The sequence below is a fragment of the Scophthalmus maximus genome, chromosome 3 (genome assembly GCF_022379125.1).
Source record: "Scophthalmus maximus strain ysfricsl-2021 chromosome 3, ASM2237912v1, whole genome shotgun sequence".
Lineage (NCBI taxonomy): Eukaryota > Metazoa > Chordata > Actinopteri > Pleuronectiformes > Scophthalmidae > Scophthalmus > Scophthalmus maximus.
Window position 1 is genome coordinate 10,623,145 of NC_061517.1, and position 19,356 is coordinate 10,642,500.

General features: G+C 42.6%; 3 protein-coding genes across 4 annotated transcripts in view; all 3 read left to right on the plus strand.

Annotated features, from left to right (window-relative positions):
* The first annotated feature begins 311 nt into the window (after positions 1–311).
* apeh (acylaminoacyl-peptide hydrolase) lies at positions 312–8,498 on the plus strand. 2 transcript variants are annotated; one of them, XM_035644201.2, is made up of 23 exons: positions 312–686; positions 1,144–1,273; positions 1,425–1,551; positions 1,655–1,742; positions 1,953–2,028; positions 2,140–2,231; positions 2,776–2,850; positions 2,990–3,127; positions 3,230–3,321; positions 3,443–3,483; positions 3,700–3,821; positions 4,018–4,078; positions 4,174–4,271; positions 4,389–4,440; positions 4,592–4,680; positions 4,874–5,012; positions 5,333–5,416; positions 6,039–6,119; positions 6,795–6,883; positions 7,209–7,399; positions 7,542–7,644; positions 7,738–7,844; positions 7,947–8,498. In XM_035644201.2, exons 1-23 carry the CDS (start codon positions 675–677, stop codon positions 8,050–8,052), a joined length of 2,193 nt encoding a protein of 730 aa, XP_035500094.2. In that variant the 5' UTR covers positions 312–674; the 3' UTR covers positions 8,053–8,498. The 2 variants fall into 2 exon arrangements, with proteins under 2 accessions (XP_035500094.2, XP_035500093.2); XM_035644200.2 differs by lacking the exon at positions 312–686 and having other exon boundaries at positions 813–1,273.
* Positions 8,499–8,647: 149 nt separating this feature from the next.
* On the plus strand, positions 8,648–12,706 carry tlr9 (toll-like receptor 9). The gene is made up of 3 exons (XM_035644199.2): positions 8,648–8,794; positions 9,048–12,011; positions 12,115–12,706. The coding sequence occupies exons 1-3, from the start codon at positions 8,648–8,650 to the stop codon at positions 12,319–12,321; spliced, it is 3,318 nt and encodes a 1,105-aa protein (XP_035500092.2). The 3' UTR covers positions 12,322–12,706.
* A 429-nt stretch (positions 12,707–13,135) lies between these two features.
* LOC118317076 (ERC protein 2-like) overlaps positions 13,136–19,356 on the plus strand; it is a 140,329-nt gene continuing 134,108 nt past the window's right edge. The window contains exons 1-4 of the mRNA XM_047331126.1: positions 13,136–13,584; positions 15,113–16,224; positions 19,123–19,146; positions 19,296–19,356. The exon at positions 19,296–19,356 is cut by the window's right edge and continues 692 nt beyond it. Coding sequence (XP_047187082.1) covers positions 15,370–16,224; positions 19,123–19,146; positions 19,296–19,356 — 940 coding nt within the window. The 5' untranslated portion in view covers positions 13,136–13,584; positions 15,113–15,369. The remainder of the gene's footprint in view (positions 13,585–15,112; positions 16,225–19,122; positions 19,147–19,295) is intronic.

Genomic DNA, 19,356 nt, shown 5'->3' on the forward strand with positions numbered 1-19,356 from the left:
TTAGCTCATTGGAGAATTGTTAAAGTGTGATTAGGCTTTATTTTTGAAGTCGCGAGAGGAAGCTGTATATGGTCTTACCCAGAGCCGTTGAGAGAGAGAGAGAGAGAGAGATAGAGAGAGATAGAGAGAGAGAGAAAGAGAGAGAAAGAGAGAGAGAAAGAGAGAGAGATAGATAGAGGGAGAGATAGATAGAGGGAGAGAGAGAGAGAGAGAGAGAGAGAGAGAGAGAGAGAGAGAGAGAGAGAGAGAGAGAGAGAGAGAGAGAGAGAGAGAGAGAGAGAGAGTAGCGACAATTCCGTTCACTCCGATGGACCCTTTTTTGCCCCCCCAGCAATGGCACATCTGAATCAAATCAACCTGTGCATTAGAGGCAGGTTAGTGGATTATTAGTGATTAATTATGATTAAAAAAACGTATTGACAAACTACATAGGAATGTCTGTCTGCTATATTATAAATCGATGCATTTATTGACTTTTTAAAAATGAATTGGGAAAATCGAATTGCGCGCCAAGAACTTCCGGGAACTATCTTAAGTCTACTTGAGTCACGTGACGTGCAAGCATTTCCGGACTTCCGTCGTCGCTACTCTCCGTCTCCACGGCTCTGGGTCTTTCCCATTGTGCCTACAACGGGACTGGCAACTTTGCTGCAGCGACACACACCGTTCCTATCATGGAGTCACAGGTAAGTCTAAACTTAACTGACTACTCTCACGTATAACACAAGCTACCAACAGCAACATTAGCTACAAATGCGCATGTGTACACTTTGCATTAATCACGTGGCCACAGCTGTTATGATAGCGGCTGTTTTGACGTTAGCAAGCTTTCAAGTCAAGCTAGCAGACGGAGTCACTTTCGGTGGTTAGCTGTCAGCTTTCATGGGAACTTCCTTCCTGGTCAGATTAAATCCACCCAACACTGCTAGAAAATAAGCTAGCTCGTTCACGTGGTCGCTCTGTTTGTTGTTGTTGATCGGATAACCAATGAGGGCTTGTTGTCAAACTGACTCCTGGTGTTGGCGGTGGACTGTGTGTTAAACTTGCTAGCTTCCTAGCTAGAACATGAATACGGCATTGTTCGCCGTGAGACGGTTTGTTTCGCCGAGACGTGCTGTGAGTGTCTCTGCTGCGTGTTGTCAGGTGATGACCAACCCCGAGGAAGTCGCCAGGCTCTACAGAGAACTCAGCCTCTTCCCTTCCCTGAACAGAGCGGACGTGGGACCCGTCATCACCTCCCAGTACGGAGGCAAATACAGCAACATCTACACAGGTGCGTCGTGTCCGTGCCACACACACACACACACACACACACACACATACACACACACACACACACACACACACACACACACACTGAAGATGCCCAGGCCTCTGTGTTCTTTTGAACGCGTTCAGCAGTTTGTACACGTTTCTTCCTGCAGAATGGAGCCAGCGTGACCTGGGGAGGAACGACAATGTCAAGTTTTGCCGACAGTACATTGTCTTCCACGATGAGAAGTCCGTGGTCTTCGCCGGGACCTCAGGAAACTGCACCGAGATCAAAGGAGAGTACGTACACATTTTAAATAACGTTCCCCTTGACCCAGGGCTGTGAGCAGCGTCCCATCAATGTCGTCCCCCCCCCCCCCCCCCCCCCCCCCCCCCCCCACAGGCTGATAAGTAAGGATTCCCCTTCGGGTGACATGAAGGCCGTTGTCAGGGAGTGTTCAGTCAAAGGGGAGGACAAGCAGTTTCTGGAGGTGAGTGTCTGTCTTTCTCATTCACACTCGGCGCCACTCTCCTAAAAGTCTTTGTTCCACTTTACTTTTTTCTTTCACCCGGTGATCAATAGTATCTATGATCTGCTGCATGTACCACACGCAGCCTGTGTTAAAAACTTCTTTAAACTTTGCATTTTGAACCCAGATCTTTGACCTCACTCTTCTCCTGCCATGTTTGTGACCCTGCAGATCTGGAGTAAAAACATTAAGATGAAGAGCGTCGATCTAACGGCTTTAAAGAAGCACGGCAAAGTGTATGAAGATGGTGTGTCTACTGTACTTAAAAAAAAAAAAGAAAAGCCAATCCTTTTCTTTGAAACTTTTCAATTGACCTGTTCCAGTGCATGTGTTAATCCCACTGTTATCGCTTCTTTAGAGCAGTTTGGCTGCTTGGTTTGGTCCCACTCTGAGACCCACCTCTTGTACGTGGCAGAGAGAAAAAGACCAAAGGCAGAATCCTTCTTTCAGGTATGTCTGTAAAACTGGCTTTTGGATTAAATCAACATGCGTCGCATAGGGCTGCACTGCTCTATATTTGAGACTTTCAGGCCATGTTGATTTTCCCTTGTGACAATGCCAATGTCGGATTCAGCACTGCTCAAAGCCTGATAAACTTTTTAAAGTAAACCCGTGGTTATTGATTATATAGAATTCATTCAATTACTAAGGCAGTGGACTGATGGCTTCAGCAGATTAAGACTCAACAAACAATTAAATATATGGCTGTGGCATGCCATTGAGAGAGACAATAGAACACTACATACAGTATTTTGCATTTTAAAAATGATTTCATTTTGAATGCATCCAAGGTATTTTCCAATGCTTCTAAAAAGTGAAATACCTTCAGCCTTTTTCAGATATGGACATAAGAACAGTGGAACATGTTGTCTGCCAATCTATGTGAGATTTAGTGTTGATTCTCCATTTACCATAGCTCAGAGGAACTTTAAATATAATTAGTATAATGTAAAGGTTATAATTTTTTTTTCTGTATGTCCTTTTCTGTTTGTAGACTGAGTCACCGGAGCTGTCTTCTATTGGGGACGAGGAGGAGACCATGAGAGTGGAGAAAAAGGAGGCTCTAAAAGTGATTGAAATTAATACTATAAAATCAAAACATTTTCCACTCTTCAAAGGTTTAATTTGACATTTTTGGGTTACATTTTTCTCTAGCTAAAGAAGTCATGGTTTTGCCTTTCTTTGTTTTGTTTTTTAAATTCCTGCAGGGGGAGCAATTTGTCTTCCGTGAGGACTGGGGAGAGGCACTGGTTAGTAAGAACTGTCCAGTGCTCTGTGTTCTGGACATCGAGGGCGACAACGTCTCTGTGCTGGAAGGTGTGCCTGAAAGTATCTCTCCTGGACAGGTTTGTACAATCAGGAGTGGTTTTGTTTTAACATTTGTCTATTTGTAGTGTCATCATTCTCTTTTTTTCTCCTGGTCTTGCTCGCTCTCTCTGCCTCTGCAGGCATTTTGGGCTCCAGGTGACACAGGTGTGGTGTTTGTAGGCTGGTGGCATGAGCCTTTCAGACTTGGCCTCAAGTACTGCCCCAACAGGAGGTGATTACTGATACACACTGATAGGAGCGGGAATTAAAGATGGACTGTGAGAAGTTTCGCTTTGTGAGGCTTATAGGCTTATACAGCAAATCATTCATGTTTTCACTTTTTTTTCTGTCAGGTCGTCTTTATTCTATGTGGATCTTACTGGTGGGAAATGTGGTAAGTCACTGTATGTTCCTTTACTTTACAATACCTGTTTCATAAACATGAACCATGTAAGTAAAGGTACAATGTTCAATGACCGTTCTGCACAATGTTAATAACTGAATTTCATACACACATTTGTTATTTCTGACAGCTCGTCTAGTGTGGAATTGGTGCGGCTGCGTAACATTGCAGATGTGTTCACGTGTATTTGTTTGTTGTGGCCATCAGAGCAGCTGTCATCAGGCACCAGTGCAGTCTGGTCCCCCAGGCTGAGTCCAGACCAGTGTCGAATAGTCTACTTGGAATGTTCCGTCTATGGGCCACACATGCAGTGCAGTAGGCTCTGTATGGTGAGTCAGAACGAAGCCTCTGTTTTACTCATACGACATGTTAACATTTCCCTGCTGTACAAAGTCTTAGAATGAATTTTTCTTCACACAATGTACCCAACTTGTACTTTAATATTCTGTTGACATACATTTATTGTAGCATATAACATGTTGTAATATGCATATGCTGTTCTTTGTGCTTGCATATTATTTCTAGTATGACTGGTATACCAAGAAAACCTCAGTGGTGGTGGATGTGGTGCAGCGACCTGGAGAAGGTAAGGAATAATTGGTAGTCACGTGATGATTTGCCCCCTTTTTTTCACTCTATATAAACCAAATTTTCCCCGTCTGTATCTGTGTGGCTTTCCAGGTGGCTTCACTGGTATCTACAGCTCTCAGTTGTCCCCTCAATGCTGGTCAGCTGACAGTCAGCGCATTATTGTCGCTTGTCCTCAGCGCAGCCGCAAGGTACAGTCAACTACTTGGAAATGGCTTGTTATGAAATAATAAAAATCTCATGAATTTATATTTTGCTTTGTAAGAATCTCTTACCTGGAAATAAATCGCTTATTGTCTCTCTTGTAGGATCTATTGATGGTGGATATTGGTACTGGGAGTGTCACCTCTCTGACTTCAAGTGAGTCACTGGACACATGAGCCTTGGTGTCACTCAAACCTGGGGTCTACACAGTTTAGTTTACTGATGTTTCAGTGCTCCTAACAGCTGATTTGTGTCTAACAGCTGTTCTCTGGGGTTGGGTTTGATGACGATCTTTGTTTGTCTGCAGAGTGTGATGCTGGGAGCTGGTGTCTGCTGAACATCGTGAGAGATCTGATGGTCGTCAGCTGCTCTTCTCCTAACTCCCCTCCAAGTCTGGTAGGATCAGTGTTTTCATCAAGAAGTGTCTTTGTTTGAGTATTCATATTTTGATCAATAGTATATATATATTTAGTATGCTGTTACATTAAGGACATTTTGAAATGATGTTTGGGTGCTCTACTATACAATCAAAAAAAATGAATGAGTTTGAAAATCTACATTGTCACTTACTGTATTGTAATTTGTCCAGAGGGTTGGTTTCCTTCCGGCCAGGGATTCTCAGGAGGAAGTGGGGTGGGTTACTTTGGAAGACTCTCAGGTGTTGCCAGATATTCAATGCCAGATCTTGACTTTCAACCCTCCCCCAGAGGAAGATAACAGTCAATACCGTAAGACTACAATTTCTTTGTTTTTAGTAGTTTTTGGACAGTCATGATGACTGAATACTACCTTTCTTTCCTCAAATTGTCTGGTGGATGCAGTTAGTTTTGTCTACTCTATGTTTTCACATATATGAAGGGTACAGAATATGTGAGAAATGCGTCTACATGCACCACAGTCTCACACAATGCCCCTACTATCTGTTGCCTAAAAATAATCAGAGTTGGATAATTGCTTTCTGACAGAATCCACAAAAACTTTAAGTTTGACATGTCAAATTTTTATTGCAGAATTATTAACAGGACTAATTTATTTTTCTATATTCTAGCTGGCCTTGATTTTGAAGCTTTGTTGGTCAAACCAAAGGAGGTGAAGGATGGAGTGAAGTTGCCTCTCATTGTCATTCCTCATGGTTTGTTATTCTCATTCTCTATCTGCTACTTGTTTCTATTGCAAACAAAATTGAAGTCGGCATTATTACCTAATTTTTTATTGCTGAACAGTATCCACTACATGTAGTATTGTTCTGTATTGATCCAAAATATCTGAAACGAGCTTTTAATCCACGCTGAATTTATTTTTAGGGTCGAGAGCTACTGCTACGCATGAGATTGGCAAAGCCAACAGTGGTTGCTATGACGATAGTGTCCTCAGTGGCAAAATGTTGAATCATACTCTCAAAACCAAGGACGACTTTTTGTAACTGAGCTTTACACTCCTGTAATAGGTTTCATACATTCTAATGCCTGGTGTAAATTGGTTTCTGGTGTTCATGCCACAGAAGTAACAAAGACACATAGACATATTGTGCTTTTTCAGTTTTTTTCGTTCTTTTTTTTTTTTTAGGTTTTTTGTGTATGTAAAATGTCTGCAAATAAAAAAGGTGAAAACTGATGTGATTATTGAACATCAGAGCATGTAAACCTTTTCAAATAATAACTAATAACTAAAATAATGAACCTGCATATGACCATACTATATCTCCTTCAATACAAACTCTCAATCTGTTTTGTACATACCTTTTTTTCCATTAGGGGGTCCACATTCAGTGATTGTTGCTGAGTGGCGTCTGTCCTCGTCTGTGCTGTGCCGGATGGGCTTTGCTATATTACTGGGTGAGTTCATTTGTGACACCTGCTCAGAGGACAGACCTCCAGTGATAGAATAATACTCTACGTGTAAAAGATTATGAGAAAGGCTCACAATCTCCCGCCTGTAGACTGAAGACAGTTTGACATATAATTTGGTTACTTTGCTTGGGATAAGTGTTAAATATACATTTTCTCAATAACAGACACCAAGTATTTTTTCCCATCTTCGTTTAAAGACCTCTCACAGACTTGTGTAACATGCAGCTCGATGCTCACTAGCAAAACCGATTATAGGTTGGTGTGTCGCCTTGTACATTTACCAGAGAGAAAAAACTTTCATTGCAAAACTATTCTAGTTGATGGTCAGTTGAAAACTTGTATCGTGTCAACATGAATCCTTAAGCCTATATTTCAAGAACTGTTCTATAGCTTGCAGTATGTGCAGGTTCACCAATGCCTATGCAAATCAATTATTTTGTAATGGTAGTTTTACTGTTCCCTCTAAATCTTTTCTTTAGTTGTTTCAATGAAGAAGTTGTAACTGCTTAGTATATCCAATGTTTATCCTGCTGTTGATTACTGAGCAGAACTAGTCCTGTCAGCTTTAATGTGTGTTGATCTCTACAAGGATATAATATCTTGCCATGACACATACGTATATGGTAATGTGTGTTTGGTTTGCTTTATATTTTTTCCCAGTGAACTATCGTGGCTCTCTTGGATATGGCCAAGACAACATCCTCTCACTATGTGGCAATGTTGGCAACCAGGACGTCAAAGATGTTCAAGTAAGAACGGGGAAAAAATAGATTTTGGGGGTTTTCCCTTTCATTTAGTGACTCATTTAGCTTTTTTTGTGCATGTAAAAGATCTCCTCAGGCAAACTCTTGTTTTAAAAGATTGAACGTTCTCGCGTGTTTTACTATAAAGCGCTTTATTTATAAAGTCAGTGATTAGTTCTGAAAGGATCATCTGCTCCTACTTGTAAATATGACTTTGCACGTTTGTTTACGGTGATATCTTTGTTTTTACTGTCGTTAGTCTCCGCAGTACACATTCATGTGTCCTTCACATGTGCTCTTAAAGTTTTTCCCGTGTGTTTATTCCAACCAGTTTGCCGTTGAAAGTGTTCTGAAACGTGGCAACTTTGACACGCAGAAGGTGGCAGTGTCAGGAGGCTCCCATGGTGGTTTCCTGGCCTGCCATCTGATTGGCCAGTACCCAGGATTCTACAAGGCCTGCGTGGCTTGCAACCCTGTCATCAACTTGGCCTCGATGATTGGCAGCACTGACATACCAGACTGGTACATCTCGACATGCGCATTCCCGCACTCTTGCCCACATTTCCCCCCTCCCAACTCACTTTTTAATTTTTTTAAATTTTTTTTATCTTAATTTTTTTTTCATTCAGTGACTTTATATCTTCCTGGATTGATGTTTCACTAGGTGCATGTCTGTGATCGGCAACAACTACAACATGGACTGTTTACCCGACCCAACTGTTTGGGAACAGATGCTGAGCAAGTCCCCCATTAAACATGTTGCACAGGTAAGGATTTCTGCGTATGTGTCTTGACTGTGTGCATGTGAATTTATTGGTGCTGTTATGCAATATACTGACTAAAGTTTATCCCTTATTTAGGTACAGACACCTGTTCTACTTGTCTTAGGGGAAGATGACAAGCGTGTACCTAACAAGCAGGGAATTGAATACTACAGAGCACTGAAAGCAAAGCAGTTTCCAGTCCGGTAAGCAGCTTGTCCATGTGTCACTGGTTATGTCAGATGTTTGCACTGCATGATAGGGTTATTTATTGTTCTTTCACTATTGCTCTCACATGTGTCGTTTAGGTTATTGTGGTACCCAGGGAATAACCACGCTCTCTCCAAGGTGGATGCTGAGTCTGATGGCTTTATGAACACCACTCTGTGGATTATTCAACACTTGACCCAGTGATCATAAATATAATGCAAATACATGGTAGCGTGCTAATGCTGCTGTTGCTGAAAAGATGGTAAGGCACTGCTGTATGTAAAGGATATTATGCATTTGCTTGAAGACGGTGTGAGGTCCAATCCAAAGCCAAAGCTCTTAATATGCTGTCAAACCCGAACACACTTAATGTGTCTGTACTTTACTTGTAATCTATCTGGGGCTATGGTCATTGCCACAACACAATTACTTTCTTAATGGGGAAATAATAGTTTTAACTCAGTACATGAATACTAGCAGTTATTGGCACTTTTGATTCTGCAATTTTTATTGACACTGTTTTTCTACAGTCAGGGCTTCAGTGTTCGAGGTTCCAATTTAATAATCCGGTTGTTCTCTGCTTATCAAAAATCACTTGGTCTCCCTGTATTTCATGAATCAGTGCACTTAATAAAGTGATGTGAAAATAATATCGATGTCGGACGAATCTTGGATAGAATGATTTTTGAAGTGGTATATTGTTTCATTATACATTCATTTACAAAAAGGAGTAGATCCTTCAGGTTATGTTATGCCAATAATAAATTTGACCTTGGTCACAGGATCATCAGGTTGACGAATGTGGACCGCTTGCTTTCAGTTCTGCATGAATATATCCTCTTCCTTGTCACTGCATAGACTTTTAAATACCGTTTGTAATCTGTCCTGTTGGCAGCTGCTTGTTCTGCCTCCTGGTTTGAATTTTATATGCGCTCTACCTGCAATGGTAAGTAAGATTTATTTAAATTGTTTACACTTTTGTTATATACATGTGACAAAAATGTCTGGCTGGAAAGGCTTGAATAAGCCAAAGTGATTTCATTCAGTTTTTTGAAGCCACTTCAACTCTAGGATGCATAGGGTGCTATTTTTTGAATGACAGAATGAACTGTGGAGCGTATAATAAAATGTAAAAAATGAAAGAAAAGAAAAGCCATGGTAAAAAAATGAGATGAATTTGGTTTCTTGTTTTATCTCAGGCTATGTTGAGAAATATCCTCATCATTTGTCAGCTTCTTCCATTCGCGAGGACCCGAAATATCAAATTCTTCCCATGTGAGACGGATGAGAACGTCACCACGGTAGACTGCTACGAGAGACCAATCAGGAATATCCCAGTCATCACGTCTACCACAGTGGTGTCACTCAATTTAAGTCGGACGAAGATACGGCAAGTTGGGCAGCATGCTTTTGCAGATGTGCCAAACCTTCTCACTCTGAAAATAATGGGGAATTGTCAACCAGGTCAACTGAGAGCCATAAAGGACCAGTCATGCAAAATGAAGATCCACCCTCACGCCTTCAAAAGTCTACTTAGTCTTCAATCACTGTACCTATCTGGAAATAGCCTCACCTCCATACCCTGGTTACCTGAAACCCTGAGGGTTCTCGATCTACAGAACAATTGCATCTTCCACATTACAGACCCTTTAAACACTCCAAATCTTGAAATGCTCTTCCTCACCAAGAACTGCTTTTATGCAAACCCTTGCAACCAGTCTTTTTACATCAGTGAGAGGGTTTTCAGAGAGCTCCGTAATCTCAAAACGCTTACGTTAGGGCATAATAACTTGACAGCTGTCCCCAATGGACTGCCACCCTCACTGGAGAGTCTGGATTTAAGAGAGAATAGAATCACAGTAGTCTCAGACGGAGCATTTGCGAACCTGACCATGCTCAAAAAATTGAATTTGGAGTGGAACTGCCAGCGTTGTGACCATGCATCGAGGCCCTGTTTTCCTTGCCCTAATAATCACTCTCTTTACCTCCATCCAAACTCATTCTATGCTGAGAACAGCTCGATCACCTTCCTAAGCTTGAGGGGCAACTCTTTAAAAACCTTCCCAGAGGGCCTTTTCAGACCTTTGACTAATTTAAAGAAACTGGACCTCTCTGACAACCTCCTGGCATATGCTATACAAAATGGCACCTTCTTCACAGAGCTGAGGGGCCTCACTTGGATGAGTCTAATCTACAACTATGAACCGCTGAAGACATTCCAGGAACTTAGTCTTTCATCACATATTGGCAATATATCTGGTCTACAACAGCTCCTCCTCAGTGGTAACTTTTTCCACAGTCTTTCCCCTCAGAGCCTTAGTGTTCTGTCCAAACTCAGACATTTAAAAACACTAGAGCTGAGAATGAACTTCATTAGAAATTGTAACTTGACAGCTCTGAAACAGTTACCATCTCTAATTGAAATTGACCTCTCCCAAAACATGCTTTCTTTCCTTCCTTGTCCATCATCTGAAATTTTGGCACAACATAGATGTCAGAACCAGAATTTGTACACGAATGATTTCTGTGACCAACCCATTATTGTAGTTGATCGCGAAGTCACATCAGGAGATGGGATATGGGAACCCAACCAATCAAAGTTGCTGGAAACGCTAAAGGACAACGTGTCACCATTTCCATCACTATGGGATTTTAGAACCTATTTCTGCCAAAATAATTTAACGTTTGACCTGTCTCAAAATGACATTCTGTCTCTTAACAAACATGTGTTTCTAGGCATGGAGAATGCTGTTTGTTTAGACCTTTCCTTTAATTACATGAACCAGGCATTGAGGAGAGGACAATTTAGTAGCACAAAAAATTTAGTTTTTCTAAATTTGTCATACAATAGGTTTGATCTTTATTATACAGATGCGTTCAGTGAGCTTAAAACTACTCTGAAGGTATTAGATGTTAGTAACAACGATTTTCACTTCAGAATGAGGGGCATGGGCCATCGTTTCGAGTTTCTTCAAAATCTGACTAACTTGGAAGTCCTAAGTCTCGCAAACAATGGCATTGGAATGAGAATAGATCAAATGCTGATCAGCAGCTCAGTAAAGTACCTCTACTTCTATGGAAATCACCTTAACATTATGTGGGAATCTGGCAACAACCAGTACACTAAATTCTTCCAAAACCTGACAAACCTCATCTACCTGGACATCTCTGACAACGATCTGACCTCAATCACACCGGACGTACTGTGTCACCTCCCAGCAAGCATTGAATCCCTCAGCATCAGCAACAATCTGCTGAACTATTTTCCATGGCAGAACATGTCGGCACTCAGCAACTTGTGTCACCTGAACCTCAGTCAAAATTATCTTTACTATTTACCTTATAGAGTCATAGAATTCGGAGCCAATTTTTCTCTCTTGGACCTCAGTCACAATCGCTTTAGTGTTATTCCTGAGAATTTCTTCAGAAAGGCAAAATCAATGCAATATCTGTATCTCAGCAACAATCAGATCAAAGAGTTGGACCATCAGTATGTACCTACCCCTTTTAAAAATGGTAGTGCCCTCAAAATACTCACCCTGCATGCCAACCCCTTTAAATGTGATTGTTCTACATCTTGGTTTGCAGACTTCTTGAGCACTACTCCAGTAAACATTCCTCATCTCACCACACGCATACATTGTGAATATCCAGAGTCCAAACAGGGTCAGAGTATACTCTCTATGGATCAGAAATCCTGCCAGGATGTATATGGTAGCTTAGCTTTCCTCGTCTGTTCTTTCTTGGCTCTGACAATCACTGCTCTGCCCCTACTGAAGCACCTCTATGGCTGGGACATGTGGTATTGCATACAGGTGCTTTGGGCAGGACATAAAGGGTATTCCCAGTTGGCAGGCTCTGATTCACATAATCACTACGATGCCTTTGTGGTGTTTGACACCACAAACCAGGCCGTGAGGGATTGGGTCTACAACGAGTTAACTGTCAACCTGGAGAACTTTGGTCCAAGGAGATTTTGCCTCTGTTTGGAAGAGAGGGACTGGACTCCAGGCCTTTCATGTATTGAGAATCTACACAGTGCTGTCTACAACAGTGTGAAGACGGTGTTTGTGCTGTCCAGCTGTTTGAATAGTGGCGAGACGGCGAACGGCGTGATCCGCCAGGCGTTCTACATGGTTCAACAGCGGCTCCTGGATGAGAAGGTCAGTGAAATTCTACTTCACTTTTATGTGCATTTTGTGGGATGTCAATATCGCCACTTCTGTTTTCACAACACAAAATTACCTCTGATTTTATCCAAACAAGATGGATGCAGCTGTGCTGGTTCTGTTGGATGAGATGTTTCCCAAATTGAAGTACCTTCAGCTGAGGAAGAGGTTGTGCAGAAAGTCTGTGTTAACCTGGCCGAGAAACCCAAAGGCTCAACCCCTTTTCTGGAATCGAATGAGAATGGCGTTGTCGTCGGATAACCTCAAATTATATGACAACAACATGAGTGAAAGTTTTATATGATGGAGAGCACGTTGGTGGAAAGTTATTGATGATGTGACACACACACACACACACACACACACACACACACACACACACAATGATACTTGATTAATGTTTTTAATATGTTAATTTACACAATTGATTAAATCGTAGCAGCTTTTGTGCTCTGTTGATTTATCTGTAGGGTGATTTAATTGATATTGTACTTTTTATATATTTGACATCGTCGTGTGTTCTTTGTTTTCCATCCCGATTTTATTTACTGTCGTTTTTGAGTTAGTCCTTGTCTTCAGAGAACTTGAGTATGAAGTCTGAAAAAGGTAAAGCACGGTTAACTTAATGTATGGGCATTGTACATGATGATACTTTGATATTGGACCATTCAAATAAACCTTTAAAGAGACCTAACTTCACTCCAGAAGCTTTATTTAATTTGTAGTTGTATTAGTAGTACAAGAACAGATAGACAAGTTGACACCATACCATCCACCAATGTCAAAGTGTCATTTCTCTCTGGCGAACAGCTGGGAGGAAATGAAACCGATTCTTTCTCGAGGTGAGCGAATTGTCACCTGTGAATTCTCAAGAAGTATGTGGGTGAAAAACTGGAACTGAGCTTTTGTGTCACCACAACAATGTCATAGCATAATTAGAAACGGAGCGAGCGGTCGCGCACGCGCCAGCTTGGGAGAGCGCGCCCACGCGGACGCGATGGCGGGACAGGTCATGAGAGAGCAAAGCCGATGAGATCACGGAGCCCGCGACCTCGCCGAGGTCGGACAGCTGTGTACGGGGCTGACACTTCACGGCGACGCGGCCGGCCGGCCGGGGGGGGGGGGGGGGGGGGCGCACAAGTATGGTGCACACCTGGACCCCACGGGGCCATCGTTTGCCGCTGGCCTTTCGTTTGAACCAATGAAACCGTGCGCTTTCGGTTTGTGTGCAGATTAAATTATTATGTAAGGCACCGGCTCGAACTCATGTAGCCGTGTGCATATGAGCAAGAAACTAATCCCCCGTCGTCACGCCGTGGTCGTAGTAGAGTTATTCGGCCGTCAGTGTCCGGGGGCTGCGCGGTTCACACGCTCCCCGGCCGGACATGTCGCGAGGCGGGATTGGGAAGTTTGTGCGTTATAGGGTGGCAGCGTGGTGAGCCCCACGGGAGGGGATCGCGTGGACAGCGCATCGTCGTCCTGCACACTAGCGACTACTATTGCCGTGGCAGTTTGGGCGGCGACTCGACTTTTCTCTTCGCGGCAACAGCTGGCTGCCAACTACGAAGTAAGTGCAGAGGCTCGATCGGGGACCCGCGCTGGCGTGAGGGGTTACCTACTTTGGGTATTTCATTTTTTTGCATCTTCTTTCTCGGATGGTTCCCCCTCGTTAGTATATGGTTGGGCGTGACGGGCGTATGGGCGACAGCTGCGTAAAATTTGGCGCATCGAGACAGACCAGCTACACACCGGTCTATCTCTCCATCTTGGTCATGCAATATATGAGCAGAGCTTTAGTAGTAGCAAGCAAAAACCCGCTTGCAGTGTCCAAAACCGTTTATCCTTTGTCGTTTTGTTTTGATCAGTATTCAACTCCTCACGTTCACTTCAGGTGTACATTTGCCATTGGATGCACCGAAATTACGCACGGGATTGATGTTTTTTTTTTTCTTTGCTGGCACACGGCGCTAAATTCATTGTCTCAAACGATGATGGATGAGGGATTGACGGATATGTTATGACTGACAAGCAGACTTAACCAATCTCTCAGTTGATTCCTGTACAGTTGCTCCCAGCACCCAATCCTCTTGGATTAGAGGAGGGATTATAATTTGGATTTGCCTCTGCTTTGCAGAGTCTCTAATATCTGGTCTATCACAGACTAGGTTGTGCTTACTTTGATTCCCCGAGCACATTTTTTTTTAATCTATACTTCTATTAATGTATGGCTTTTTCCTATACTCAAAGACAACAAAGGACCTAATGCCATTTCATATAGATAATATATATTATATCCTGATGTTGTCCTAAAATGGGCATCAATTTAACGTGCTGTACCTTCCAATTATGATACAACCAAAGTCCAAGTGGCCTATTTTTGTCCTCTACTTTTTAGTTGAAGCCTAAGGTAATGAGATGTCTACAGCCTGATAAAGTGTGATGATGAATTTGCAAGTGCCCTTGGGGGATGGTAGATAATAGTTGGTCTTCCATCTCCCCCATTTCCTTTAGACCGGCAGCAGAATCATTTTTTATTTCATTTAGTGCTGTCCATGGTGCTGGAGTTGCCTGTTGGACACACTCCGCTTGTTTTTTTTTCATTTTCTACTGTGGAGACTGTGGCTATGCTTGGTATTTTGGGAATCTCTTACAGATATATCCAGGCATCATTGTGTCTAAAAGAAACATTTGTGGCTCATGATGTGGCTGCTGGTCACACAATTTTTCATAGCGGTCATCGAGGAATGAAAAGAGACACTCATAAAAAATAAAATATTTTAAAATGTAGATCAGGATTTAGTCTTATATTAATGTGATTCCACTAGTTTTTACAATAGTATGTAAACAAATGCAAAATTAGCTTTTGAGTTTTGGTGATATCAGACTTTGAGAGACAACACAATGAATTAAAACGAGGTGGCCATTATTTGCATTTTTAATCAAAAGTAATACAAACATATTTGTTTAATTTCCAAAGACTAATAGGGAATATTGAAAAGGTGAACTCTGTAATGATACATGCATATTAGCAATTTCAAAATACTGTTATATGGTTGGTCTTTCTTCTGATGTTTGTCTTGTTTTTACCTGTCTAGAATCCATGATGTCCTGCACTGTAGCTGAAATCTCAAAGCCACTGGCCTCTGTGTCTGGGAGCCCTGAAGCCAACTGTCACTGCCGCCTTCTTCCAATAGGACTTAATAAGACTCAGCCTCAAGCCCTAAGCAATCAGGGATGGACAGGTGAAAACTAGGAGGCTGAGAGGTGGCCTTAATTCAAAACCTTGTTATGAAAATATCCCCAACCTTGACAGATTCCTTTAAGAGGTTCACTTTTGCCATATAAAAAAAAAATGCCTTTAAATATTAGAGCCAAGCCAGCACAGAGCAAGCTGTCTGGCCTAAAGAGTAGTGAGGCCAGCACGCCTCATCCACGTTTCTCAAGGTCCCCGAAACAGGGGAAAGGCAAACAGGCGGTGAGCTCAGTACCAGGCTGCCGCTCGGGTCTAGAACCCGGTTCCGTGTCAGGAGGTGCGCCTGCACCGGCATCTAAATTGGCGGGAGGTCAGCGGTTGGTGTCGAGGCCTGGTTCAAAGAGCAAACCTGCCATAGCAGCAGACAAAGGAGCCGCCGCTCATGGTTCAGCGACAGCACCAGGGGGTAAAACCCTGTCTATGGAGAATATCCAGTCTTTGAGTGCCGCCTATGCCACTTCCGGCACCATGTACCCCAGTGGGCGGGATTCCTTGGAGCCCTCAGGCGGGTACCCCAAAGGTACCATGACGCTGGGCAGGAGCACCAGTCGCTCCTCCTACACCGGCCGGACGACAGCCATGGGTAGTAGCCCAAACATCACCTCCTCTGGGCTGCATCACCCATCGGACCCCTATGGAGATCAAACCCTGCTCTCTGCAGGGACCGCCAGTCTAAGGCGGCAGTCTGGGAGACACCCACAGACACTGGATTCTGCCGGACAGGGAGAGGCCTCCTCGTTCGATCTCCAGAATCAGCTGAGGGAGCTGCAGAGGGAGAATGACAGCCTGAGGAGAGAGCTGGACGGAGGGAGGGATGGAAGGACAGGCCCCAGCGTGAACAGCGTCAACTTCTGGAGCCCTGATGTGAAGAGAGACAAGGGGGTTAGGCGGGAGGAGGGAGTGAGGGCCGTGGCGCTGAAGGACCAACACAGGACCAACCAGGAGGATTTGCAGGTGAGGAAATGTACAATTTGAAGAGTTTGTTTCAAAAATGCTTTACGTCCACGTTGATGACAAAAATTATATAAATTCGTAAAAACAAAACACAAACACTTTCATCCAACACTCAACAACTTCAGTGTGAAACAGTGAGTCACGAGAGAAGAGAGCGACATCTTTGAACGGTGAAAATGTCACTTTTTGAAATGAAACTCTTTGATTTGTCCTCTCACGCAGACTTTTTTTTTGTCCACACCGTACCCCTTTGTCCCCGTCTTCAAGGTTGCAAAGAAAGGTTTCTGTGTAGTTCAGTTTTAAAGATGCTCGCCAGTCTCAGCGCTTTCTGTGTTTCCATGGGAACGTGCTCTGGCGGCAGCCATTCTAAAATGTTCGACTCTGAAGAAGCTCACAGCCCCCCCTGAAGGGATGGTGCACCACGTGTGTCCTGTGCGACCTCTCCCTGGAGTCTGGCCCGCTCAGTCTGAGGCGTCATCCATCTGTCTGTCATACTGTGTGTATCGTCTTTCTTTCTCTGCCTTCCTCTTTTCTACCTCGCTGGCATTCTGTTTCTCCACTTGCCTCTGTGGTATATTACTTCCTTGCACGTCTGCTGGTTAAAAAAAAATCTCCCAGTGTTTCTCTAGAGGGAAAACTTCACACTACATTTCCTCCTGTCGTGAGACACTTTCACACTGTGCAGCTTGTTTGGCTTCTGTGGAATCTCTTCATAGCTGCCTTTTGCTCCTCATCTCTCTCACACGGACAAGCAACAACTTTAATTGCATGCACACTCTTCCATCAGACTCTTGTAACCAAGGAGCCACCTCTGCATTTGTATTTATAGCTTTTTCATCTCACATTGTCATACAGTGACGATGTGGACTCACACAAGCACACGCACACACTTTTCATTTGAAGACAAAAAGGAAACAGAAAGTTGTAAAGTTAACTTTGCCTCTTTTACCAAAATAAAACTATATGCAAAATTATATGAAGATCTGCGTTTACCATTAAGCGCTGTCCTCTTGAAAAGAAGGACACTTGCACACACAACTCATATACAGATACACAAAAAGATACACACACTATTCTATCACCCACAAACCTGCCAGAGGGATTTCAGTAAGACCTAGAGACAACAAATGTGGTTTTTCACTGATCTACTGCTGGACCACTGAAATTATATGGCATTTAAATGGAGCAGGACAGTCAATGCTACGAGTCAACAGGCCGGTCCAGACGTGGCCCTGTCTGTGATAGATGGATGTGATAGATGGATGTATTTTTTGTGTTCGGCTCCCCTTGTCGTGTCTTTTTTTACCTTGACCCTTTTCTCCTTTTACCTTCATTTACTGAAACCACTTACTGTGCCATACCTGTAGATTTATGATCACATAACCCTTATGTACCTTATTTTTTAAGAGTATATTAGGCCACTGGAATCAGAATTAATTAATTTCATTAATGTGTTTGAAATTGGCAATCCATTTGAAATGTGCAAGATTATGGGTGGAATGAAAATCAGGAATTTGACGAGAGGTTTGCAATAGTTCACAGCAGTTTAATTGGAGATTTGGTACGGTGAAGATGAGGCACGAGCAAAGCACAGAATTAAATTAGGTTCAGGCAAACATGGGAAACACACAAACAGGAACTCGAATTTGGCCGTAGCGTCAACCATGTTTTTCTTTTTCTCAAATTTGACTATCTTTTAAAGTGTTTGCAATCTTACCATATTTAATAAGAAAAGAGACAGAGATGGTCTTATATTCATTAGTTTATTTTTACAGGGAGGCATAGCTTTGCCTCTTGCAGAAGATGCTGCTCTAACTCTTATCTGCTGTCACTTTTCATTTCTATCCCCCAGCTCTCCTTTCAGATTATCACGTTTCTCCTCTCTTTTTTCTTCTTCTTTTTATTTTCCCCCATGTTTTTCTTGCCCTTCGAGACACTTGGGGAGGAGTTCGGTCTGACAAGAGAACTTTATCATTAGCATAAGGAATGTCACCTTTTCTCTGGGCTGCAATGCAGTGACCAGAGCTGTCCGCCAACCATCTGTTTGTTGTGTGTGTGTGTGTGTGTGTGTGTGTGTGTGTGTGTGTGTGGGACTTGATCTTCAGGGCTAGCTTGTTGCATTGATTATCCATGTTCACCCTTCTCCCAATTCTGTGTCCTTGGCGCTTCCCGCCTTCCGGACTCAAGCAGAGGATATTTGAGGAAAAATCAGTAATATCTTTACACACAGATGAAAAGATTAGTAATTTAACTTGTGTTTTAAGTTTTTTCATTGAATCTTTGACTTTCTATGTTTCTATGCACTCTTACCATGCCCAGTTAAACAGCCACACTGCTCTGTGTCTCTAGTATCAAGCACAGGCCTTTCAGTAGAGATAAAAATAACTCATCTCATCTCTCGTCTTTGCACTGCAGCATGCAGCAAAGCAGGAATATTGAGCAAAATGTGTTAATCTCTGCTGGAGCCCAATTTTGTCACTTAGTAATCTTCTTCAATCAATAGATGCATTGAAAAACAAGTCAGTCAGTGCATCATTAAACTTTTCCAAAAGTATTCTTACACTGATGAGCATTGATAATTGATTGGGTCAACTGGGCCCCCAAAAGTAATATTCAATATTCCCATTAGTACTGTTCATCTCATTGCAAATTTACCCCAAGTCCCTTTTCCATTGCAATTCTCTAAAGAGGAAACTCCTTGTGTATTGAGGAGATGTCGCCCCCTTGTGGCTAAAATATATGACCATCCCGTTACAACTTAAAAAAACTGAAGAGAATGAGGTAATTTACACAATGGTTTGATATTTAAATTATGTATATTTTTTCTGTCTGCTCTTTACATCTTGGCTTTATGCATGTGTGTATGTGTCTTTCTTATGTCACACCTCTCTGCTGCAGCATGGGGATATCAGAAGAATCAAGGTCTGTTTTATGTATCCAAAGATATATATACATTTAAAAATAAATATGTTTCATCATGTGGTTGTGGATCTTTGATTGTCTATGTTTGTGCGGTATGTTTGTGTGCTCATCGAATGAATGGGCGCATCAAACTTTCCTTCTCTTCACAGCAGCTCCCGTTGACAGTTCAGGAGCTTCAGGAGGAGCTGAGGGCTCACAGGGAGATGAACA